This window comes from Colius striatus, chromosome 7, assembly GCF_028858725.1.
Source record: "Colius striatus isolate bColStr4 chromosome 7, bColStr4.1.hap1, whole genome shotgun sequence".
Taxonomy (NCBI): Eukaryota; Metazoa; Chordata; class Aves; order Coliiformes; family Coliidae; genus Colius; species Colius striatus.
In genome coordinates, this window is record NC_084765.1 from 503,371 (window position 1) to 528,987 (window position 25,617).

Consider the following 25,617-nt stretch of genomic DNA (forward strand, 5'->3'; position numbering starts at 1 on the left):
CTGAGGGACAGTTTAAACAACCCTGATCTGAAATGAGGGATTATGGTGCTGCTCCACTCCATCAGTTCCTTCCTAAGCAGCCTGGCAGATGTTCCAGCCACTTAGTTGCATTGTCACACAGAAGTGCTGGACTGTGGCTGTTGATGGAGAGGTGGAAGCCATCACAGCTTTGTGGTACTGACATGTCTTTATTGCTTCTCAGAATGATGCCATCAACCCAGAGGACTTCCCTGAGACTGTGTATAAAACCTTCCTCATGAATCTGTGCCCACGGCCTGAGATCGATGAGATATTTACCTCTCAGTGAGTTTCCCTGCAGCTGAGCTTGATCTCCGTGGTAAAGCAGAGGCAAAGAGGAGGGGCAGGGGGATTCTCAGCTCTGTGGTTTGTCTGGTCTCAGGCCTTAGCAAAAACCAGTCACAGAACAGTGCAGCCACTTCACACTCTCACTCAGAGCCTGAGGAAAAAGGATGAGACCTCACTGCTGCAGGGAGGCAATTAATACCCTTAATCAGGAGGGTTTAATTGCAGGTCAACACTCCATCATGCTAATGTGATAAGGCTTGTGGGTAGCTCCAGACAAGGCCACCCACAGCCTCAGTCATCCATCCTCACCAGGGACTTTTTTTCCCCCCGGGAATCTGTGACTTCTGAAATGGGTTTGATTTCACAGGGCCAGCAATTCCCTGTGCTCTGAGGCTCAAAATGGCCTTTGCACTGCCCTCAGCACAACCTCCTCCCAGCATGGAGTTAGTGAGGAAGAGGAAGGCCACCGTGGGAAGAGCCATTTACAGGGAGCCATGTAGACAGAGCAGAAACCTTGGGCCTGGGGAGGGCAGACAGCCCGTGTCAACCCAGGGAGGGACCAGTCTTTGGTGAGGAGGCTTTCTGGGGGTACAGAGACCTCACACCTCTGTGACTCTCTCACTGTAGCCATTTAAAAGCAAAGCCCTACATGACCAAAGAGCACTTGGCAAAGTTCATCAACAAGAAGCAGCGAGACTCTCGCCTCAACGACATCCTGTTCCCACCAGCCAAACCTGAGCAGGTGCAGAGCCTGATAGAGAAGTACGAGCCCAGTGGCATTAACATCCAGAGAGGTGAGTCTTGTTCAGCCCCAAACCTTGCTGCAGAGGCAGTGTGAGCAGCAGAGGGGCTCACACCTCCTGCTGCCCTGACGTTCCCAGGGGAGCATGGGCCCAGGTCTCGCAGCCCCTGTGTTGCAGTGCACTGGGGAGAGCTGCCACAGCCCTTGGGTTTTGCTGTTAACAGCTCTGTTTTCTGTGCAGGGCAGTTGTCTCCAGAGGGGATGGTTTGGTTTCTCTGTGGCCCCGAGAACAATGTGGTAGCACTGGATAAGTTGTTGCTGTACCAGGACATGACCCAGCCACTCTCACACTACTTCATCAATTCCTCACACAACACCTATTTAACAGGTATGGGCAGAGTCTGCCTGGGCCCAGGGGGTGGGCAGCTCGGTCACCTCTCCCCTGTGACGAGTGACAGAGCAAGGGGAAAGGGGCTGCAGCTGCCCCAGGGGAGGCTGAGCTGTTTCCCTGAGAGGGGTGTCAGCCCTGTGCCAGGCTGCCCAGGGAGTGCCCAGCCCTGGAGGGACCCCAAAGCCCTGGGGCTGAGGTGCTGAGGGGTCAGTGCTGGGGAGGGCAGGGGCTGGGCTCCAGCAGCTCCAAGGGCTTTCCCAAGCCAAGTTGTCTGCTGATACGATCAGCGCTGGGGTTTGGAGGGCTGAGGGCTGTGGTGCACCCCGAGGGGCTCGGCAGCGTAAGAGCCGTGCCGTTTGGGCATCCCGCCCGTCCCGCAGCCGGCCAGTTCTCCGGGCTCTCCTCCCCCGAGATGTACCGGCAGGCGCTGCTGGCCGGCTGCCGCTGCGTGGAGCTCGACTGCTGGAAGGGCCGGCCCCCCGACGAGGAGCCCATCATCACCCACGGCTTCACCATGACAACCGAGATCCTCTTCAAGGTGTGCCAGGGGTTCCCGCGTGCTCTGCCGGAGCTCCGGGCGCGGGGGCGGGGGGGGTATGGCGAGGGATGAATGTGCACGTGGAACGAAACACGGGCAAACGGCAACGGGCTGCTGTTTGGGGCAGTGGGAGGGCCGGTGGTTTGGCTGGTGAAGATGAATGGAGGGAGCTGCAGGCAGTGGGGCAGGAGCCGGTGGGGCACAGGGCTGCAGGCACAGGGCTGCGTGGCAGGAGGATGCTGAGTGTCAGAGAACAAACGAGATGGCTTTTGGAGCACTAGCAGTTAAAAGCAGTTTGTGCTGGGGTTGGTCTGCAGCAGTTCCTGTGGCTCAGCCTCAGGGGCGGCTTGGGAGGAGAAGTTTCTGGTTCCCTGAGTGTGTGCAGTGTGTCCAGTGGAGCAGCTGGGCAGCTGCCTTCCCTGAGCATGCAGCTCCTGGGCCTGGGAAGCACAGTGCAAAGCCACTGCTCACACTGAGCCTTTAACCACAGCACTCACAGCAGCTTGCAGGTTAAACATCAATGCCTCACTGACTTTCCCTGCACTCCTTTGCACAGCTGCTGCCAGCAGGCTGAGGCACTCGAGATGCTTTGGAAAGCTGTTTGTTCTTGCTCCCTGTTCTCTCACTTGGCTAGTGCTAAAATATTGCAGGGGATGGGGGCAGCCCAGTCCTTGAGCTCAGAGGTGTTGCATAGTCAGAGCCAGTGGTTTCCCCAGTCCCACAGCACCAGTGCTGCCCATTGCACAGCAGGAGTAATGACAGCTGTAGCTGCTGTAATGCAGAGCTCTGCTGAAGCACGTGACTGTACCTCAAGGAAATTACAAGCTCTGCACACAGTGTGTGCCCAGGTTGGAGTTTTACATAATACACAGACCTTTCCCTCCACTCCTCTCTCCCTTTTCTACCTTGGCCTGTGGCCTTTCACCAGCTTTTTCTGTAGCTTCTCCTTCCCTGAGCCTTGCAGCTCCTGTGATACAAAGTCCAAGCAGTTGTGGCAGCCACCCCCAGTGCTAAGGGCATGGCTGAACCAGGCTCCTGGGGGACTGTAATTGCAGAGGAGCAAGTGACACTCCTTTAACTCTGTCAGTTAGCAGCACCAGAAGAGAAAATAGTGGAAAGTTTGTGGCACTTTAACAGGGACTTGGGGATTGTTTTCTTCCATGATTAATGCTGAGAACGTTGCCATGGTGTTTGCACCTGAAGCATCAGCACTGCTGCCTATTGAACATCCAGTTTGCTGCCAGGCAGAAGGATTTGATAAACAGGTGACATGACACAAAGTTGGACAGGTCCAGGAGCAGTTGAACATGGTGCTGCAGACACCTTTCTCTCCCAGTTTAACGTGCATGTGGCAGTGACTTGCCTCTGGTGGGATGCTTTCACATTCCTTGATGTGCACACTGAACTGTGTAACACAACTTCAAACTCATCTGCTTGCATCTCCAGCTTCACTTTTCATGCAGGCAGCTGGCTTATGCAGGGCTGCTGGCTTATGCAGGCTGTTGAGCTGCATGTTGTGTACTCTGGAGCTGGAAATCTGGGTGGATGTGAACATGACACTTCTCACTTACTGGGAGAAGTTGAGTGTCCCAGTGAGTTTAAAGAGAAACTCCTGCCAGTGATCAATTTGGAGTCAGGGGGAGGTCAGCTGTGTGTCTGCTGTGGATGAGTGCTCTTCCTTTCTCACAGCATTGTCTCTCATTTAGGATGCCATTGAGGCCATTGCAGAAAGTGCTTTTAAAACATCTCTCTACCCTGTCATCTTGTCCTTTGAGAACCACGTGGACTCGTGAGTATCTAGTGGTTGGGAGAGTTGTGTTCTGTGTTGTCCAGAGCAGAAGGTGTACAGGCAAGGGCTGCTGGGTTGTGGGTGAGTGCCTGAGCTGAAATGAAACATTGCTTGAGATTTCTGAAGCAGCTGGAGGTGAGCAGCTGAATGCTGAGCCTTGAGCTGCAGAGTGAGAGTGGCCACAATAGTGCAGCCTTTTAGCTCGGGAGGGCAGAGGATGGAGACATGGGGCTGGGAAGGGACTTGAGGGTGCATAGCTGTCTGAGACAGGGCAAGAGGTGTTTTTCTGGGTAGAGTACATGGATCTCAAGATGGTTGTTCCTGCTGAGCTCTGCATTTGGGCATCTATTTGCCTCTTCAGCCTGATCTCCCTGTTCCTCAGGCCCAAGCAGCAGGCGAAGATGGCCGAGTACTGCCGGAGCATCTTTGGGGAGATGCTGCTGACAGAGCCCCTGGAAAAGTACCCGGTAAGAGCTGGGCAAGGGGCCCTGTGGGAAGGGCTGTCTGAAAACACTGGTCACTCTGGGTGCTGGGAGATGCCACACACAGGGACAGTGAAAGGGAAGCAATGCTGTAGACAATCAGCCTGGTTCATAGGGGTGAGCAGCCAGGGGAGGGGATGGGGGACCCTCAGACACAGAGGTTTTCCTGAGCACTTGCCTCATTCTGCTCTTATTTAAAACTCTTGAGTTGAGTGGATTTGGAAACTGAACTCCAGGTAGCCAAGTTGTACCAAGATGAGTCAGGGTGGGTTTGTACACAGGCCTGTTTCAAATCTGTTTGCCAGCTCTTCCTAGCAGTGCTTCTCAATTCCTGCTTCAGCCTGGAATACTCCCAGGCACAGGTGGGCAGATTAGGGACATGCTTTGTGCTCAGGATAGCTGAGCAAAGCTCTGGTGTGCTTGTACAAGGATGTGCATTTGTGGATGCAGTGACAGCTTTGGTGATGTCCTGCACGTTGCTGCCTCAGCTGCCTGGTGAGTGGGCAGCACTCTACAGATCCAGGGCAGGGCAAGGGGCAGCTCCTGGGGATACATCGTGGAGGGGCAGCTGAGGCACCCAGCACAAGCACTGGTTTAAAGCAATGATGTGGGAAGAAAAGCTGAAGAGAAGTGGTGAGCAAATCAGCAGTTGCCCACTGCCCAGACCCATGTGCTTGTCCAGGCAGTAGGGAGAAGGGGGAATGTGGGGATCAGAGTGTTAGCTAACTCATGAGTAGGGCTGTTTGTCTCTGCACGGGGATCTGGAAGCACGGTCTGAGTCACACATCCCTGTCTGGAGCCATCTCTTTCTCAGATGTGCTGCAGGCAGTGTTTAAATGTGGCCCAAGTGCTGATCTAGGACTCAGGCTCTGGCATAATGGGAGAAGCAGGTGGAATGTGAAAGCCAGAGGTGTGTGAGTGCCCTCAGGCCATGTAGAGGTGTTTTGCCTGTGGTGCAGGATAGCTGGCAGGGAGCAGCTGTGGGAGGGCTGGGAGGTGCAAAATGCTGGTCTCAAACCAAAGAGGAACTCTGGAAAAACTCTGCACAGATAGAGGGGAGAAATCACACAGTGGGTGAGAGATGTGTCCATGCACCAGTACATGGGCAGAGGAGTGGTGCTGGGAGGGCCAGGAGAGATGGGTGTTGGAATTGTGTCTCTGCACGGAACGTTCAGTGTGAAGTTTGTCTGTTGCAGCTGAAGCCAGGCGCTCCTCTGCCCAGCCCCAAGGATCTCCTGGGGAAAATCTTGATTAAGAACAAAAAGAAGCCATCAGTGTCTGGGAAGAGGCAGAACTCTTTGAAGAAAGGGAAGAGTGTGGAACCAGAAGTCACTGAGCAGCCAGTCCCCGTGGATGCTGAAGACACTGGTATGTCTGAAGGGACGGTGGGACTAGAATAGCTAGATGAGCAAGTCTGGCCCACTGGAAACCTTCCAGCTCAGCCAGTCCTAGCCTGAGGCAAGCCAGTGCTAGTCACTGATTCAGTTGTATCTCAAGAAGCAGCATAAGTTTGGAAGAGAAGTTAAATCTTGAGGATATTTTCAGGCACTTCATTCCAACCAAAAGAGCCAGTTGCTGCCCTGCCTGGCAGTCAGCTCTTCTCTGAGGTGTAGGGCTGCCTGGGCTGCTGCTCCAGTGGTACACACTGGCTGTTGGTTTGATGGAAGGATGGATAAGTTTTTGCTGCCTACAGCTCTCTGCTAACCCCAAATTCACCATGGCCTAGTTCTTCACCCTGGGGTTCTTGAAGGTTTATAGGACCTTCAGCCCCACTCTCCTCCTTTCCTCCAGTCTCAAGGCTGGAGTTGCCTCCTGGGCTCAGTGTTAGAACAGGGAATTTGCAGTCCCTGCTGGGTAGGAGCACAAGGAATCATGGCCAAGGTGAGCAGCAGCTGGAAAGGGACAGTTACTTCCATGAGTGGGAGTGGCTTTGGTGGGGACAACAACCCTGGGGTGTCACTCCTGGGCTCTGAGGGAAACCTGCAGGAGGGTGATCTGATCTCTTGAGCTGCTGGTCCAAAGTGTGCTCGTTCACAGTTGGATTTGGCTACTAAAAGTGTGTGATTCTTCCACTTACTGTTCCTGCCTGAGCTGATGTGAGGCCTTGCAGAGCTCTCCATCGTTAGCCATGGTCAGTGTCTCAGGCCTGTGCTGCTGCTGTGTGCTGCTGACGTGGGCTGGGGGTGCTTAGTCTGGGCAGGTGATGTGGCTGAAGAGGAACCAGAGGAAGAGGATGAACATCTCAGAGACCTGGATGAAGAGGAGATTAAAAAGTTGCAGTCAGATGAGGTACTGTCACTGTGGTTTCTGGTCCTCCTCTGGTTACTTTCTGGCCTCCAATTTTCTCTGGGGCATCCTCATATTGAGTGGAGATGACCCCAAAACACAAAGGGGAATGAACTGTGCTGTGGCCAGTCAGGGGCTTTGCTTCCCCCACACATCTGTCTCCCTTCTATCACTCAAGGAGGAGGGAAAGCAGTGGCCCTGGTTTGTCCCAGCCCCTGTGCTTGCAGAGGTCCAAGAGATCTGGCTCTGTGCTGACTGATACCTCTCCATATGCCTCAGTTTCAGTCGTTCCCAAGCTACCTGGGAGCTCTGTGCTCCTGATGGGGCTGCCCACAGTGAGCTGTGGGCCCAGGGAGCCACAGCAAGCGGTGTGCTGTGGTCAGGGCAGCCACCAGCCTTCCTACACTGCAAAGCCTGAGTGTGTTTTGTCTCATCTTCAGGAAATGTCTCTTCATCTGTCTTCTCTTGGGTTTGCTTTCTGCTCAGGGCACTGCTGGTCTGGAAGTGACAGCATATGAGGAAATGTCCAGCCTGGTTAATTACATCCAGCCCATCAAATTCGACTCCTTTGAAGTCTCTGTCCGTAAGTCAAGCCCAGCCCTTTCAGGAGTTTGACAGGAGAGTGCTGATTTCAGACTGTCCCCACCTGCCTCTGTGACTTGCCCTCACCCATCTTCTGCTGCGTTCTCTCTCCCACAATGGTCACAACACTTCTCTCCTGCCCTCCTCCCTGTCCTGAGGTGCTGGTAAGGGGGAGGCAGGGAGAGGTCAGGCACTGCTCCCGGTTATGTGAGTGAGGGGGGAAAGAAACAGCCTAGAAGCCAGTGCCATCTGTGTCCTGCCTTCTGCTTCTGAGGGTGGGCTTTCTAAATGTGTGTGCCTGGCCTTCCTCTTCTGTGGTGACTGGGCAGGGAAACATCCGAAACACTGTCAGCACACAGAGTTTCTTTATACACAGCAGGTTCCTCTAATCAGCCCCCACGTTTGGGTCTGGCTTCGAGCTGGGTGGATTGGGGAAAGTCAAGAAGGGGAAACTTGATAAAGAACCATGTGCTGAGTATCTGGGTTCTTGGAACAGAAACTCCAGGCAGGAGCTATTCTGTGTGTCACTGAAATCCAGCAGGAGATGGGCAAAGTGAAGGCCACTGAAGCTTTGTGGACCAATGCTGCCTGCACTGCACAAAGTTCCTGTGCTGTGGGGCACAGCCACTGGCTCTGCTGAGCAAATCCCCTTGGGAGTAGCGTGCCTCAGTCCCCTGGCAAGGCACCAGAGAAAGGGGTTGCCTTGGTAGAGAGTGAGAGTGAACAGGCCCAGTGCTCTGAGTCCCTGGGTCCCCAGGCAGCAGGGGCTGGGCAGGGCCTTTCTCCTCAGTGCTCCTGTCTCCTGCTTCTAGAGAAGAACCGGAGTTACGTCATCTCCTCCTTCACGGAGCTCAAGGCTTGTGACCTCCTCACCAAGTTCCCTGTGCAGTTTGTGGAGTATCCTTGTGGCCACCTCGGTCTGGTGCAGCTGGTTGTGAGGGGTGGGGGAGATAAGCTGGCTGAGGCTGAGGCATTTCCAACTGCCTTCTGGCTTCAGGACCTGGGAGACTCTTGATGAGATACACAAGGTGTGCAGGTGGGCCATGAGCCCTTCCAGGGCGTCCACAGAGAGCCTGGGCAGGATCATGGGGTCACAGCACGGTGGGGGCTGGAAGGGACCTTTAGAGACCATCCAGTCCAAGCCCCTGCTGAAGCAGCTCCCACCTCGGTCAGGTCACACAGGAACGTGTCCAGGCGGGATTTGGGTGTCTCCAGGGAAGGAGCCTCCTCACCCTGCCTGGGCAGCCTGGGCCAGGGCTCCCTCACCTCAGCACCGAGGGACTTTCTCCTCCTGTGCCAGGGGCAGTGCCTGTGTGCCAGCCTGTGCCCGTTGCCCCTTGTCCTGCGCTGGGTACAACAGAAATAGGTGCTGCCCCGGCCTCCTGACACCCCCCATTGAGATGTTTGGGCTGCAGATGCTCGTCCTTGAGCGGAAAGGGTGTGGGAAAGGGCCGTGCTGTTGCCAGGCCCCTCTCGCTGGTCGGGGAGGGGTGGGGTTTGGTGGCAGCCTGTGCTGTTTCCGATAGCGCAGGTACAACAAGCGGCAGCTGAGCCGCGTGTACCCCAAGGGCACGCGCATGGACTCCTCCAACTACCCGCCCCAGACCTTCTGGAACGTCGGCTGCCAGATGGTGGCTCTCAACTTCCAGACCACGGGTGAGTGGCTCTTTGGCCTCCAGCTCACGCTGTGCTCCTCTGCCCTCTGCCCTCCTTCCCTGCTGCTTCTCCCCACTGCTGGCCCCGCCGCCTCGCACACTGCGCTGCTTCCAGTGCCACACGCAAAGCGCCTGTGCCCGGCACGCAGCTGGACGCTGCCCCACACTTCCCGTGGCTGTGCTCTGAGCCATGGCCATGGACACCCCAAGCCCCACGAGGCAGCAGGCAGACACGACTGGCCTGGCTCTGCTGTTGTTGCCAGTGTTTTGACCTGAAGAGTGAAGAAGGACCTTCCTCAGAGCACAGCTGGCACGAGGAGGCAAAAGCCTCCAGAGAAAGCTGTGCTTCCCCCTCCTTCCTTCCTCAGAGGGGAGAGTGGTGTGTGCTGGGCGTGGGAGAGCAGCTGCAGGAGCAGCAGGAGGAAAGAGAACTTTGACAGGGAGTGAGCAGTTGGTTGCTATGAAGAGGTTGTTACGCCTCCCAGTGAGGGCAGCTGCAGGGAGCACAGGGCAGGGTTCTCGAGGAGGTGACAGAGGAGATGGACTGAGGGGAGGCTCAAAATGAAAGGGGGAAGGAGTAGAGGGGCTCAGGTGCCCATTTACTTCACACCCAAAACCAGCAGGTACTTCTTAAAGTAGGTTTTAATTTAGTCCTGCCCATGAGCTCTGGTGCAATCAGAAGCAAAACACCCACCTTCCTTAGAGCTGCTTGTCCCTGGAGGGAGCTGAGCGGCTGAGTGAGTGTCTGCAGCGGCCGTGTGAGCCTCTGGCTGGCAGGGCTGCGGCAGCTCCCTCGGAGGCTCCCACAGGCGTTTGTCCCGTGTCCCTCTGTGCCCAGATGTGCCCATGCAGCAGAACATGGCTCTGTTTGAGTTCAATGGCCAGTGTGGGTACCTGCTCAAGCACGAGTTCATGCGGCGCCCGGACAAGCAGTTTGACCCGTTCTGCGTGGACAGGATCGACGTGGTGGTGGCCACGACCCTGGCAGTCACGGCAAGTACCCCCTCCCTGCTGCCCCCTGCTCAGTGCCCCGGGGCAAAGGAGCCCCCAGAGTCCTGCAGAGGCCCGTTGCCATGGCAGCCCCCAGCCTTTGCTCCGGTTTACATTAATCATAAAGGCACGGGAATGGAAAATGAGCATCTGGCACGCAGAGGCAGCCCAGGCCGTGAGGCTGGGGAGGGAGGGGGACGTGCTGGAGCAAGACAGGCCTCCTGGGGGCTGGAAAAGAGCTTTTGGGGTGGCAGAGTGCCTTTGGGGGGAAGGTGCAGGTGGGTGCTGGGCTGTTGTGTCCAGCAGTTGCTCACGGGGTTGTGCCCCTGTGCAGATCCTCTCGGGGCAGTTCCTCTCGGAGCGCAGCGTGAAGACCTTCGTGGAAGTGGAGCTCTTTGGCTTGCCGGGGGACACGAAGCGCAAGTACAGAACCAAGCTGACCTCCACTGCCAACTCCATCAACCCTGTGTGGAAAGAGGAGGCTTTTGTTTTTGAAAAGGTACCAACATTCGATAGCAGTTGAGACAGAGAATCCTTAGAGGTGCCATGGGCCACAGGCACTGCCTGGACAGGGGTCAGTGGCAGCAGGGACTCCCTGCTGGGGCTCAGGCATGGCTTCAGACACAGATAATATCCAACAATATTCAAGACAGCTCTCCAGTGTTTCCCTGACCAGGGCCAGCTGGGAATGTTGCTGGAAATACCAGGCATCCAAAGTCCCTGTTGTGATGCACTTGAGGCTGAATGGACTAATCAGCTTTGAAAACTTCAAGCAGCAGGAAGCAGAAAGGGACTGAATGTGATTAAACTGTCAATGACAGACAACTGGGAGAGGTAATGGGACCACTGGGAGGCTTCCAGTTGTGCCAGAACCCAGGAAACTGCCCTGTTTGCCCAGAGGAATTCGGTGGTCGCTCATTCAGCTGCAGGACATGGGGCAGATACAGTCCAAGGTGATTGTGGCTTGGCCTTTCTGCAGGAAGTTACAGGGCAAAATGCTCGTTACACAATTCATCTGCCAAGCACACTGAAACAGCAGCTATTTTCAGCCTCCTTGGGATGTGGTAGATAAATAGACATTATCCTCACTTGAGAAAACACTTCCCAGGCTTCAGTTCTGGCAGAATGTGTTTGAGTTCATTTTGTGGCAGAAGGAAAGGGAGGAGGAGGGAGGCAAGAGGCATTGTGGCAAAGGCCTTCCAAGCTCAGCCCTTCCTCTGCTGAAGTGCTCCATGGAGGCTGTGGCTTGGAGGGTGTCTTTGGGTGCAGTGCCCTGTGGTGCTGTGCAGCCTCTCCTCTGAGGAGTCTCTCTGTGGGAAAGGGCTTGTGTCTGTGGTGAACTGTAGCCTGAAACGACGAGGTGCAGGCCCAGGCAGTGACTTTCTTGGAGACATGACATGGTTTTGCTGGGGGAGGAGACAGCACCATCCAGCTCAGTGAAGCCAGTGTGCTGGTGGGGTTGGGTGAGCCGCGTGTGCCTCTGTTCCGTGCTCAGATCATGATGCCCGAGCTGGCGTCTCTCAGGATCGTGGCCTGTGAGGAGGGCGGGAAGTTCATCGGGCACCGCGTCCTCCCCGTCACCGCTGTGCACTCAGGTGAGCTCGGGGGCGGTTCCTTCAGCTTCTGTGGCCAGGGGAAGCTGGGCAGAGCTGGGACCGTCTGGTGTTCTGCTGCTTTATCTCCGTTCCTGGGGGCGGTGCAGCCTCCAGACTCGTCCCGTTATAGCCCTGGCTTAATTCCTGCTGGCCAGAGCAGCTGTTCCCAGCCCCCGTGAGCTCCCCCCTGTGCTTGTGTTGCAGGCTACCACCACGTGTGCCTGCGCAGCGAGGGCAACCTGCCGCTCACCATGCCCTCGCTCTTCGTCTACCTGGAGGTGAAGGACTATGTCCCTGATGCCTGGGCAGGTACCACACCTTGGGGGCTCTGCCTTTGTCCCAGCTGGCACCCACAAGCATTTTCCAGCCCTGGGGGTACTTTCCTGCTGCAGCCCAACTGTCAGGGCTGGAGCCCCAGTGTGTGCAGCACCCAGCCCTGGCAAGGGGGTGCTCACGGCTGCCACCGCCCCAGCTCGGGACCGGTCCCAGTCCTCCCAGTGCAGACACAGGGAGGAGTCTCCCTGAGTCAAGCTGGTAACCATCAGGGACTCGTGAGAACTGTTTGAGGGAGCTCAGGTGTGTTCTTTGTCCCTGGTGGGGAGTTGCAGCCACCTCCCTTTAAAAGGGGATGGGCCAACAGCAGGAGCTGAGGCAGGAGAGGAGCCTCACTGGAGGCAAAACTGCCCTGAGCAGAGCCACCCAGGATGAAACAGCATCAGCCCCAGGAGTTCTTGTGAGTGCTTCTCAGCTTTGCTCCCTCTCCCCGTGTTTGAACCTTATTTATGGGGCAAATGCTGTGAAAGTGATGGTTTTGACACATATTTGTATAAAAAGACCAGGTTTCTACAGCACTGGCCTGAACTGGAGCAGGGAGCTGTGTGCTGGGAGAGACTTCACCTGGCCTTGGAGTCTGGAGCAGGGTGCTCTGTGCAGCCTCACTGAGCTGCCCCAAACATCACTCACCAGCCCCTCCCTCCCCAGGGCCCGAGCTGGCCACAGCTCCTCCCTCTGTGCTGCCAGGGAGATGCTCCTTGCAAGTCAAGAACAGAGTCTCCTTTCTCCACAATTTCCTGTCCTAGGCTGGAAAGGAAAGCAGAGGGCAAGGAAATGGGAGTACAAGGAATTATTTGGTAACCTGAGCAAAGGCCTCCTCTTCATTTCCAGATCTGACTCTGGCTCTCTCCAACCCCATGAAGTTCATCCGTCTGCCAGACAAGAGATCAGAGAAGCTGAAGGAGGGCTCAGCACAGGTAAGTGCCTCCAGGTTCTGTCATTGGCTCTAGGACACGTTGCATGGGTTCAGCCTGAAATAATAGAGCTCTGATTTACCTCTGCTCTTTGTTTTAGAGGCCTGGCACACAGAGGAACTCGCCACATGCCGCAGCTAATGGGATCCCAGAGTCCCCTGGGACACTCGGCTGTCCTGTCGCCAATGGGCCCGCAGGTAGAGCTGGGATGGGGGGCAGAAGGGACAGGCTGAATGCTCAAAAGGCTGGAAAGAGTGCTGGAGGGTGAAGGTCCTTGGTAATGGGGTCAGAACCTCCCAGATTGAGTCACCAGCTTCAGTTCTGGTGCTTGTCCCTAATAGCAAAAGCTGTGGCCCCGCTGGCCCCTGCACCCTCTGCTGAGCACTGAGGTGAGCTTCCAGGTTCAGCCCAGGGTCCCTGGGAGCTGTACCCATGCCAACACCCTTGTGAGGCCCATGTTCCTGATGAGCTCTCCCCTGTCCTGTCCCAAGCCAAGCTCCAAGGTAGAACACAAGCAGGAGTGTGTTTGTGCTTCCAGGGGCAGCGGCGCTGGCCAAGGCTGAGGCTGTGATGGAGCTGACACAGATTGCAGGTAATGCTTTGAACTCTTCCCCAGGACAGAGCTGTCATTGCTTTCAGTACACTCCCTGGTAAGAGACCACCAGGAGCACTGTGGGCTCTGCCCTGACAGTCCACACTGGTTGCCTCAGACTTGCACCCAGCCTTTGGCAGGAGCTGCCCAGTGCAGTGTTCACACACACACACACACACACAGAGACAGACACAGAGACACACAGACAGACACAGACAGTCACACACACACAGAGACACAGACACACACACAGACACAAACAGGGACACAGACACACACACACACACACACACACACACACACACACACATTTCTCTACATTTTCACACAGTCCAAGCACAAAAAGTAAGTTCCTTCCCCTTAGAAGGAAACTCCCCATGGCCTTTCTGCCCCAGATAACCACAGCTGAGTGAGTGGCTGCTGCCAGATAACAAGTTCTCCAGCAGCTCACAGGCACCCTTCCTTCCTTCTCTCATTCGATCTGCTTCATTTACTCCTCTCACCTGAGGCAGGGCCAGGAGTCAGAGCTGCCAGGGTGACGGCACCAGCCACTGTCACTCAGGCCTGTGAAAACCCAGTGATGAATGAACAAAGCTTTTCCCTTGAAGGAGAGCTGCCAGGGAGCCTGGTGACTGTGCTGTCTTTGGGATACTGAGAACTAGGGAAGGGTGCAAGACACAAGGCAGAGCTGCTGGCACGTCCCCACCAGCGTGTGCCCACGGCCGAAAGCCCAGCAGGCAGCAGCTGCTCCCAGGGAGGAGAAGCTGAACGGAGGCAGGGCTGAGGAGACCTGGAGAAGTGATGGGTGAGAGAAAACAGCCTCTCTCTGGTTTGTGCTTCAGAGCCTGAGACTGCCAGCCTGGCAGAACTGCAGCAGATGAAGCTCTTCCTGAAGCTGCTGAAGAAGCAGGAGAAGGAACTGAGGGAGCTGGAGCGGAAGGGAAGCAAACGGAGGGAGGAGCTGCTGCAGAAGTACTCTGTGCTGCTTTCAGAGCCTGTCTGCTATGGGAGCAAGAAAAGGATGATACCCAGTAGGAAAACCCAGAAGAAGAGGTAAATACAGCACAGGGCCTGGCCTGGGGGACACCTCCCCAGAGCAAAGCAGGGGGCTGGGAGTGGGGCTCCCGGTCCCACGGAGGGGGGAAGGTCAGGACCGTGTTGGCAGCTGGAGCTGCAGCACAGCTGCTGTGTGTGTTCTGCAGGAGTCCCCCAGCTGGTGACCTTGGCACCTGTGCAGATCCTGTAGAAGCGACAGAAAGCAGCGAGAGCAGAGTTGGGGATCTGAGAGAGAGGCTGGAGCTGGACCTCACCCAGCTGAGGGAGGAGCACCACGAGGGGATCAGGAGGAAGAAGGAGCAGCATGCCACGGAGGTAAGGACAGGGCATGGGGCCCAGGAGATCCTCAGCATCTGCTTCAACCCTTCTGGTAGCTCAGTGTGGGGTTTCCTGCAGGTGGCAGCTCCAGGAGCACGTGGCTCCCTCAGAGCTGGGCTGACACACACGTGTGTCGTGGCCCTGTGGGCTCCTCAGTGGCAACCATGAGCCTTACAGATGTGCCTTGGGGCAACCATGGCATCAGGCAGCATGGCAGCAGCAACAGTCCACTCCATGCACCCTCTGTGCTGACAGCAGGGCTGCCTCTCCTTCCTCTGGGAATCTGGAGGGGTTTGCTGTTTGAGCAGATGACAAAGAGCCCACGTAAGGTGTCAGCAGTGAGCCCTGAGTGTTCCTCCCTCAGACATGAGGCACACTTCAGGTACAGATGGTGGTGTGAGGATCCCCATGGCTTGTTTGTTGATGGTGTTTTCATCCCCTGAGCAGCAAGTGACCAAGATCATGGAGCTGGCCCGGGAGAAGCAGACAGCTGAGCTCAAGGCACTGAAGGAGGCATCAGAAAGGTAAAGGTTTGAGTAACAATCACCAGTAGCTCCTGCCTGGGGTAGGATCTTTGCTAGATGTCAGAGCACTGTGCTACAGACAAGGAGTGAATACAGGGCAAGAGAAGCACTTCTCTCTCTTTGCTGGAGGCCCAGGGACGTGGCACAGAGCCTCACACTTACAGGGCAGTGGTGGGAAGAGGCTCTTGTGATCTCCAGAGCATCGTTTGTGCCACGTGGCAGCACCCAGAGCACCAGCCAAGCTGAGGAAAGGAGCCTTGACTGACTCACTCAGAAAGATAAGAAATGAGACTGCTGGTCTCTGGCTGCCATCCCTGTCTGCTGTAGTCAGTTCATCACACATAATCCCTTCAGGGACTCATCAGCTCAGGCTCCTGTGTGCATTCAGCATCTTGGCTCAAACAAAATGGCAGAACCAGTTCAGCCCTTTCTAGCCAGGCTTTCATCTGTTTGTTCTTGCACTAACTAAAGCCCTCCCTCATTCCTCTGTCCTGTTAAGTCCCCTCAGCCTTTAGTTGCTGAGTCAAACAAAACTGACTCTTTTTTGGGTGCTCCATCAAAAGAGATTCTGTGTGTCTCAGCTGTTCAGCATATTCCAACAAGACAGGGGAAAGCAGCTTGGGTAGCTGTGTCATGCTTTACCAACAGGACAGTGAGCACAGTCACAGCTGCAGGTGGCTGTGAGGAGCTCCAGAAAGATTTAAAGGCCTTAAGCACCAGGCAATAAAGTGGCAGCCAAATTCAGCATCAATACAAACCCAGTAATGGGAATGGAAACCCCCTACCCAGAGCTGAGCTGTACAGAGTGAGCTCCTGGCCCTGGGGACAGAGCATGAGGTGCTGTGGGAACCCCTGACCTGCAGCTCAGTGAGGGAATGGCCCAGCTGGCAAACTGCTTGGAATTGTATGGAAAGGAAAAGTGAGCTCCTCAGAGCACACTCACCTCTGCAGTGTGTCATCTGGAACAAAAGGCACTGAAAGAGCAGGAGGGACAGTCAGCAGTGAGCAGTAACTCCTGCTCAGTGAGAGATCAAACAGGACCCAGCCTGGAGAACAGATGACTGAGGGGGATGTGACAGCAGTGCAAAATCATGAATGGTGTGAAGAACAGGGAAGTGATTACTCACTGTTTCTCCTAAGAGCAGCACCCAGGGCTTGTCAGGGAGTGCTCAGTCCCACAGCATAGGGCTTCTTTTCCTCTCAGGGCAAGGAGCCATCAAGTCCAAAAGCAGAGCTGAAATCCACAGCATGAGCCACTGCTGGGAGGTAACTGCATGGAAGCTGGAGGAAGGAAAAGTTACCCAGAGATGTTCATTCTTACACGTCAGCACTTGTCCCTTCTGCTGCTGAGGCAGGAGGGGAGCCTGGGCCACAGCCCAAGGGCCCTTCTGAGCCCCACTTGCCTCCTGCCACAGTCTCTGCCCACAGGGAGTGGTTTTGGGGGCCACAGATGCCAGAGTCACAGGCCCAGATCTTGGGGTGTTGTTCTTTTCATCTTTCCCACTGGCTGATCAAATACCTTTTAAGTGTTCATGGTTCTTTGCAGGTCACATCCCAGAGTTCAGGTGCCTTGCTGCTTGCTCCAGGCCTTTCTCTGGGGCTGCTGCACAGTTCCTCCTTTCCTTCCTCCCTCTCTTTTGTGTACATTTGGCATTTTCACTCTCTGCAAGTCTCCTGCTGCTCAAGAGGAGCACAGCATAGGTGCACAGCACAGCCTCATGAGCTGTGCTTTCTCCTGGCCCCTTGTTTAAAGGGAGTCAAAACACAGCAAAAGTTAGAGAACTTGGTTCCTGAGACTTTGGCTTTCTGCTGCACAGGCACTCAGGCTTTGCTCTGCAGGGCAGGAGAGCACTCCAGAGAGCAAAGGCTGCTTCAGCCTCTGGGGTCTGCAGCCACTCCTGTCTCACAGCTCCTTTTGTCTCCACAGCACTATTAAAGACATCAAGAAGAAGCTGGAGGCAAAGAGAGTGGAGCGGATCCAAAGCATGCAGAGGAGCACCAGCGACAAGGCTGCTCAGGAGAGGTACTGGGGCTGTGGGAAGGGCTTTGTGCCTCCAGGCAGGGCCCCAGGGCTGGGGGAAGGGCTGCTGCCCACATTCCTGTACCTGGGCACAGGGAAGGAGAGATCTGCTGCCTGACTGCAGCCACGTCCCTCCTGCCAGCAGCTCCCACACCCCCTGCACGGGCCCCAGGGGGGTTCACTGACTGCACCTCTGGATGGGCAGAGAGCAGCAGGGCCTGGGGAGCAGGAGCCCACATGGGAACACAGGGGGAGCATATGACAGAGGCAGAGTTTGTACCTTGCAGACAAGTCTCCCTGCACCTACCTTGGGCTCCTTCTGTGAGGTGTAAGTGCACCCTCCAGTCCCTGCAGCTGGAGCCTGAGAGCACTTCCCACACTCCTGCCCACCCTCAGCCTCTGCTGGGTATTTACTCCCCCCAGAATCAAAGGCAGGGGACAAGACAGCTGCAGCCATTCTCTGCCCAACTGCCCCCTGTTGTTTTGGCCATACCACTCTGCCCTGAGCCCCTGGTGCCTGTCCTGCCTCATCCCAACCCAGCAGCTTCACCTCTGCCAGGGTGCAGAGGAGGACACGCTGCAGGCTCTGCCTCCAGCCCCAGCCAGCTCCTGCTGCTCTCTGTAAGATGAGAAAAGAGAGTTTTGCATCCAATTGTGTGGCTCCTGCCTCACTCAGATGTGAAGGGTTTCATTTGCCTGTCCTAAAATGACAGCAGGTGCCAGTGTGGGAGGGGGGACAGTGGGGGTGCCTGGGGCCAGCAGCACTCCTGCCTCCCCCCTGGCACTGTGGCAGCACTGCCAGCCAGGCTTTGTGCAGAGGCACCAGCTGGAGTGTGGGCTTCTGAACATTTCCTTTCTTTAAAGGCTGAAGAAAGAAATTAACAACTCTCACATCCAGGAAGTGGTGCAAACAATCAAACTGGTGAGTTGCCCTGGGTCTGCTGGGGGGTGTTTCCTACAGACTGGGGGGTGGCTGGGGTCCCTCAGCCAGTGTGTGCAGTGCTCTGAGGCACTGGAACTCCCTGACACAGCGGCTGGGCTGCAGGCAGAGGCAGCCCCTGCCCTCATGAAGCCTGGCTGACATGAGATGGGGCATTTCTGAGTCAGGGAGCTTTCTGAAGCACAGCTGATGAGAGGTGGAAGCCCACAGCTAATTAATGACATGCCAGATTCTGCAGAAGAGACGTTGACCTGAAGGACGTCACCTCTGCCCTCCAGAGCCCCACCAGAGAGCAGGGCTGGAGGCTGAGGGGTCCCCACACTGAGCTCAGGGCCTGGGCTGCCACATGGCCAGTGGGTCCTGTTCAGAGCTGGGAATGGGGGGGATTTTGGGGCCTGTGCTCTATAACCCTGGGACTTGCTGTTAGAAGCTTGGGCTGGCTGAAGCATTTGTTGCTACAGACTTAAACTGAGTGGTTTGTTTCACTCACTCTTTTTAAAGGTGATGGAAAAGACAGCCAGGTGTCAGCAGAAACTGGAAGAGAAGCAGGCAGACAACCTGAAAACAATCAAGGAGAAAGAAGGGCAGGTAAAAGGAAGCAGCTGAGGGTCAGTGCTGTTCCCCAGTACAGCACATCCAACCCACTGCTGGGGATCAGCCTTCCCTGCACATGCTGTCATTCATGCCCCACTCGTCCTGCACACGCTGCAGACACCCACACTGAGTGCTGAGAAAATGAATGACTTAGAAGGTGGTTCTCCAGGAGCCCACACAGATCTAAGTCAGAGATCCCTCCCACAGTCCCTGTGCCAGCACTGACATTCATCTAATCATACCAACCCCCCTAAAGTTAAAGCATGGTGGCAGTGCATCTTCAGAGGTGATGGGTCTCGGCCCTGAGAACCCTCCTCTGACTCTCAAAGCACACAGAACACATTCCTGCCTGTGCAGCCTCAGTTCAGCAGACACAACTCAGCAATCCTCCCCAGCCCCATCCTCAGGGGCTCTCAGCCAAGACCAACCCCCAGCAGTGCCCCTGGGGCTGGGGCTGGGGCTGACAGGGCTCTGTGCTTGCAGCTGCGGCGGGAGGCCTGGGCAGAGTACCAGGAGAGGCTGAAGAGCCTGAGCATGGAGGTGCAGGAGGTGGTGAGGAACTACACGAAAAGGGGCTTTCCTGGAGAGCCAGAGACTCAGGAGGAAGCAGCTCAGAGCGTTCCTGAGCAAGGCTCTGCACAACAACTGGAAACAAAGACCCCAGTGGCCGAGGCGTTGGCGGTTCCAGGAGCCACCCCACAGCCCCCAGGAGCTGCCACAGATGCTGAGATTGAAGAAAGCAGATTCTGAGATGCTTCCCTTACTGTTCCACTTCAGGGTTTATGGAGGTATATAGTGAAGTTTAAGAGCAGCTTGACAAACTCCTGCCATCCCTTCCCACTCTGGGGACCTCCTGAGATCTTCCAGGAATGAACTGCTTGTTGTCCTTGGTGCTGGAAGGCTGAAGGGATACTGAGAACTCACCTTCAGAGAGTTCCTCTCTCTCTGCCCCAGCCTTGGCACTGAGGTATTTAAGCAGCATGAAAGGGCCTGTGGCTGAAGGACAGGCCTGTGCTTGGGGGCCACAGCAGCAGCTCCATTCCTAGCTTGGTCTGGATTCAGACTTCAGTTTGTAGAGTAAGTTCCCTCGTCATTCATCACGTGCATCACTTGAGAGCAGTCTCAGAGCTGGAGCCCTTTGAGGAGGAGTTAACTGAGACACTGCAGGGTGCTCCTGCCAGCTGAGATAAAGACCCTGAAATACACCCAGGGGTGGGTGGCAGGTGCTCAGCAATAACTTGCCTCTAAAGAAGTGCCACTTCTCTGGCAACACTACCTGCTCAGGCAGCCACAGCCTGTGCTTGCAGGAGGGAAGGGCAGTTGGACAGAACTTCAGACCATGCACAACCAGCCACGCTGCAGCATCACCCCTCAGCTTGGCCTCAGGTGTCTGTCCTGGCTGGCAGCATCAGCTCAGCACGTGGGGCTGGGAGGGGACACACCACTGCTCCAGCCTGGGGAGTGCTGCTGCCAAACACCAAGCCACAGCTGAGGGAAGATGCTCCAGTGCCTGCAGAGCCCCTGGCTGGGAGAGGACACTGGGCTTCTGTGGTGTACATTTCTGACTTATTTATTTTCTGAGAAGCAAACCATGACATAAACCACTGCCTTTCTTAAACAGTGCTCACCTGGCCTTCATTGCCCCTGGGGCTGGGAGCAGGGCCCAGGGGCCTGTGCCCACTTCAGCTTCTTCACTTCTGAAATATGCAGTGAGGGGTTTCAGTGTAATGCCCTTCCCACACACCTTCTGCTCTGCACAAGTTCACTCCATTCCTTACTGTACTGAATAACCAAATCTAGCCAAGCAAATTACTCAGAGTCCAGCCTCCCCTAGCTGCTGCCTCCTTCTCCCCACAAGCCAGGTCAGAACAACACAGCAACAGGAGCCAGAACTGGTGAGTTCATACCCATCATGTTGGTTCAGTGCCAGTTCAGACCAGCACAGGGGCTGCCACAAACCCCCTGCATTGTGCCAGCTCCCCAGCAGCACCCTACACAGGCTGAACAGGGATCCCATCCCCTCCCCTCCTGCCTCTGAACAACAGTAAAATGCTCATCATGGGGCCTTTTTCAAGGTGTGGCCATGTCAGAAAACCATCCCAGCTCAGCTGTACTATGACACAGATGAAAGAAAACTGAACTTCAGCAGTTTGGATCCATGTTATGAACCTCTGATGGCTGAAGCCCAAGGAGGAAAATGCACCACACTGACTCATAGCCTCAGACCACATCCCAGCTGCTCTGGTGCAACCCTTCTGCTCCTAAAGCAGGCACTGGCACAGCTCTAGCAGGTCATTTGTGCAGAATCTCATGGAGAACAGGTGGGATGTTTTACACAGATCACAGCTTAGTGCTAACTAGACCCTTGTGAAATCCTTTTGGGACTCACTGTGAGCAAAGGCAGGTCCCAGCCCAAGGGCAGCCCGTGTCCTGCAGCAGCAGCTCCCTGTGCCTCAGCCAGCCCTGCCCCAGCTCCTCTGCACAAAGTGGGGTCAAATGTCTGGAAGGTGAGAAATGGACACAAGTAAACAAAGGCACTGAGGCAACTGTTAGTGCAGCAGCTTGGCACAGCACCTGCTGAACCCTGAGCAGCAGCAGCACAGCAGTCTGGTTACTCACGGCCTCCAAAGCACAAATGGCACCTCTGGGTGTTCCAGCACTGTTTCTTCCCACAGAGGTCAGACATGCTTGAGGATTTCTTCATGCAGCTGTGGAGCCCTGCCTGTGGGCTTGCCAACCTTCAGATGGGTGTCTACTGAGGCTGTTGCAGAAACCAAATGCAATGGTAAAGACAAGCACCAGTCCCAGGTCAGGCCCTGGCCAGCAGCAGGCTGAAGCACAGCCTCAGGTTTTGCCACGTTGCCATATGTTGTGTAGCATCTTCTGCATCTCATTCCCTGCCACTGAATTCTCCAAATAACTCTCAGGAGCCCCAACTTTGTACTGTGTTAAAAAACCTTCATCCTGGGGATCCCCAAGAGAAGGAGAACTCCAGGCACAGGGGCAGCAGCCAAACTCCTCTCGTGGCTGACACCTTTTGCTTTTCTGGGGGAATCCAGCACAAAGCCACAGGCACAGGCTCTCAGAAGCCCAAGGCAGGGGAGAGCTGCCCCTTGCTGTGTTCTGGGTGGCAGTGGGGCTGCTCTGCTCTCAGCCCTGCCTTAGCCACGTGCCCTTCACCTCGCCAGAGCCCTTCGCAGGCACCAGTGGAAGCCTGAAGCTCATTACTCGAGCAAATCAGTTTACTGTGATGAAGAGATGCAGATGCCCACAGATATGATGCTGTCAACCAGATACTGAGAGGCAAATAGCCAGAAAATGCACCTTCCCTGGCTGCTTCAGCTTTGTTTCCATCACTGCTCCCTAGGCAGGCAGGAACCCAGAAGCCTTTGACATCTCTGCAGCTCCAAACAAGTGGCTGGGCCTCCTCCCCTCCTTGGAGAGCAGCAGCAGCCTGTTTCCTTCCAGTCTGCACCACTGGGGTGCCTCAGTTTTTGCCCAAAGAACAGGCAGAGTGCACAGACAGTTCTCTCTGCTCCCTGTCCTGCAATTATAGGAAACTTTGCCTTCAGATATTGAGTGGCCACTCTGCACACCACAAGCAGCAACAGATACTCCTACAGACTGTGCCCAGAGAGCTACAGTTCAGGCTCAATTTGTATGGAATGAGCCAAAGTTATCCTGTCCCTCAGTGAGAGAGACATGGTGCTGCCATGGCCACTGCTGCTGCAGCAGGAGCTGCTGTTTCAGACACTCCCTGCCCCACACAGTCACGATTCACTACTTACTGTACAGACCAGGACCTAAGGCACAGGTAAAAGGCTTTCTCCAGGCTACAAGAAGCGTAGGATTCCTCTCACCACACTAAACAATCTTCAGCCAGGAGCCTCTTTTGCTCTAAGGTCCCTCTGCAATCACTGCTTGAAAGACAGGAGCCTCTAGAGACAGACGTGTCCCGTTCTGAAACGAAAGGGATGGTGAGCTGCTGCCTGTGGCAGCACAGAGCCCTGCGTGAGGAGGACAGGCACCATTACATACCAACAAGTGCAGCTGGGAGCTGCCAGCAGTCACAGGCTCCCTGTTTGAGTCAGGAAATCGTTCCCATGAACTCAACCTGCCATCTTCAAAGGCAGCTGCAGAGGCTCCGTGCAGACAGCGCTGGCGGGAGGCAGAGACAGGGAAACGTTCAGGTAAAACACGACACAACAGCAGCAGCCTCGGAGACACACGTGGAAGCTTGCTGAAAGCTTGTACAAAATGCTCTTCAGAGGCAGCCCCAGCCCCAGCAGGATCCCCAGTGAGCTCTGCAGGGGCCAGGCTGCAGTTTGTTGCCTCCTTGGATCCCACTTGGCACACGGGAAATGTCGCTCCCACACGCTGCTGCAATGCCAACACAAACCTGCTCTCTCAGCACACTTCTCCTGCCTGGCCCCTGGGGAAGGAGCTGCTGGCCCTGGAGACACAGCTGCAGGCTTTTCACTCAGCTAGGTTTGTCCCAGGATTTGTGTTTGGCTCCACACTCCTCTGAGCAATGAAGCATTAAGTGGTGATGTGCTGTGCAGGAACTGTGGGGAGGGACACGGGGGGCTCGGGGATTTCCTTCTGTGCTGGAGGCAGATGGACACTCTGCGTTCCTCACTAACAGGGCAAGGAGCTGCCAGAACACTGACAGGTACCTGACTGCAGTCAGTCAAGGCCCTTCTTCCCTCACTGTCTTTAGCCAGGCTTGAGCTAAAATGGTGTGAAGTGTAAAAGCTGTCACCCCTGCCTCCACGAAAGGGCTGTTTGAGCAGCCAGGCCTCTGCCATAAGCTCTTGTTTTAAAAGCCACGCAGCCACAGAACAGATAAGTTAGACCAGACTTCAAGGTTCACACTTCCCTTACATCTCTGAACCACAGGCATATTTTAAAGCATCTCAGCACTGCCACAGGCTTATGAATAAACCAAGATCTACTTTAATTTCAAACACAAGTGCAAAGGAGTCACAACTACAGACGAGCAGGATCATTTGCTTCAAATTAGAAACCTTTTCAAAGCCCTGCTCTGTTGCATCAAAAAGCAGTAAATCTGGAATACAGAAACAATTCACATCAAAACTTTTCCAGTGCAGCTTAGGAGGAGCAAAATGAATTCATTTCAACCAACTTCATCAGCCCCAGAGGCAGACATCCAGTCCAGGCAAAACCACCTACGATTCCTCTACTGGCCACAGGCAGGGTGGTACCCAGAGTCCATCCCTCAGCAGGAAGCTGGGAGCACAGAGATGAAGCATCCTCTGCAGGTGTTCCTCTCTCTCACCTTGGTCTACAGAGCCAACCCACATGCTTGGCAGACTGGGTGCCCATCACTTGATGGCTGGCACCAGTGCAGATGAATTCCATCCCAAATTGCTTCAAGTAATCAACTGTGGCTTCAATTTTGAAGCAGGATCTGTGACCGGAGCCAATCGCGGAGGGTAGGGATCATTAACATCTTCTCAAGAAGATGCCACTGTGAGGTTAGTTTCTGGGACAGCAGGACTGCCCAAGAAGGGCTTAAATTCCAATAAATCAGTCAATTTGTATCTGGAGTTTCAAAATAGGATCCAGTTCCACAAGCAAGGTTATATTCTGGAGACCTCACAACACCACACACCGGCACTGTACAGCGTCGCTTCCTGACCAGTCCAGTGACTTCGGCTGCCTCACTGGTCAGAAAGTGTATCATACAAAAGAGAGAAATCTATTTTAAGATAGCTGACAGAGCTGTTCAGACAAGCAGTGACCTTCTGGATGTGTCAGCACAGGGAGGGTGGGGAAGGCCACACGTGAGGTGTCTCCGCTCCCCACGGGCTGCGGTAGCAAATGGGAGACAGAGGCTCAACAACCCTCACAGCAACACAAAACCCTCTCCAGGGAGCTACAGGACAACTGGAACTTTTCAGCCTCCCACAGCATCCCCAATATGCCACCCAACAGTTGTCTCAGGGCACCATTTCTCAGCCTCTCGTGGGAGGAAGGACTCGGAAAGAAAGGTGCCTGGAAGCCAGAGCCAGGGGAAGCTTTGCACAGAGCCTCCATCCCAGCCAGCACTGGAAGAGTTCACGTGGGGAACTTACACCCACGAGATCCTGGTGGCAGAAACACCCATCCTCACAGAGTCTGAGACCTGGACCCAAGGGCTTCCCCCTCCAAAAGGTTAAGATCATGAAATGGATTCAGGATTGACCACTAAACCATACACATTCCTCAGCCAAAGAGAAGCTTGTTGATGCAGGAGAGCCATTTAGAAACCAACATATACACGTCACAGCTGCTCCCCAAGGAAACACCTACAGGTTTCCAGGTCCACATTTAACTTAAGGGAATTAAAATCATCTGTGGAAAAAGTCTCAGAGGAAAAAACAGTCGAGTCTTTGTGCATTGAGAGTTTAAAGGGGTCTGTGCCCCAAAATGTACCTTTGAGTCAGCCCAGGACTCCAGTGTACAGCTAAGGAAACAAAGATCACATTTCTAATTGGGAACTATTGTCCCAGGTCAGCAGCCAGGGGCTGCAGGAGCCTGTCCCAGCATTGTCCCAGGTCAGCAGCCAGGGGCTGCAGGAGCCTGTCCCAGGATTGTCCCAGGTCAGCAGTCAGCAGCCAGGGGCTGCAGGAGCCTGTCCCAGCATTGTCCCAGGTCAGCAGTCAGCAGCCAGGGGCTGCAGGAGCCTGTCCCAGCATTGTCCCAGGTCAGCAGTCAGCAGCCAGGGGCTGCAGGAGCCTGTCCCAGGCCCCGTTTGGGAAGCAGCGGCCCCCACGCCACCAAACACCCGCTTTGTTCTGGAGACACTGGGTCTCACTTGCAGCCAGTACAAATTGATTGTCTTCAGCAAAAGGGAAGCCACAGAAGGCTGAGGAGGCGAGGACAGGATTCACCTTCACCCTCCAAGACGAGCGCGGAGTTGTTGTGAGCGCCGCTGGCAGCGCGGGGCTGGCTGGTGTCCGCGCTC

The 25,617-nt window shown here is 55.2% G+C and overlaps 1 protein-coding gene across 7 annotated transcripts in view; it reads left to right on the forward strand.

Moving 5' to 3' along the window:
* The window catches only part of PLCB2 (phospholipase C beta 2), a 46,200-nt gene extending 25,935 nt beyond the window's left edge, over positions 1 to 20,265 (forward strand). For 3 of the 7 annotated variants that reach the window (XM_061999163.1, XM_061999160.1, XM_061999162.1), the window contains exons 8-32: positions 203 to 303; positions 934 to 1,100; positions 1,290 to 1,436; positions 1,820 to 1,977; positions 3,684 to 3,766; positions 4,149 to 4,233; positions 5,445 to 5,616; positions 6,440 to 6,537; positions 7,021 to 7,117; positions 7,929 to 8,013; positions 8,648 to 8,772; positions 9,610 to 9,764; positions 10,096 to 10,260; positions 11,257 to 11,356; positions 11,561 to 11,665; positions 12,521 to 12,606; positions 12,704 to 12,800; positions 13,142 to 13,195; positions 14,038 to 14,248; positions 14,398 to 14,566; positions 15,017 to 15,093; positions 17,021 to 17,116; positions 17,978 to 18,035; positions 18,555 to 18,641; positions 19,131 to 20,265. In XM_061999163.1, coding sequence (XP_061855147.1) covers positions 203 to 303; positions 934 to 1,100; positions 1,290 to 1,436; positions 1,820 to 1,977; positions 3,684 to 3,766; positions 4,149 to 4,233; positions 5,445 to 5,616; positions 6,440 to 6,537; positions 7,021 to 7,117; positions 7,929 to 8,013; positions 8,648 to 8,772; positions 9,610 to 9,764; positions 10,096 to 10,260; positions 11,257 to 11,356; positions 11,561 to 11,665; positions 12,521 to 12,606; positions 12,704 to 12,800; positions 13,142 to 13,195; positions 14,038 to 14,248; positions 14,398 to 14,566; positions 15,017 to 15,093; positions 17,021 to 17,116; positions 17,978 to 18,035; positions 18,555 to 18,641; positions 19,131 to 19,397 — 3,045 coding nt within the window. In that variant the 3' untranslated portion in view covers positions 19,398 to 20,265. The other 4 variants (XM_061999164.1, XM_061999165.1, XM_061999166.1 and 1 more) reach the window with 4 other exon arrangements.
* The last annotated feature ends 5,352 nt before the right edge of the window (positions 20,266 to 25,617 follow it).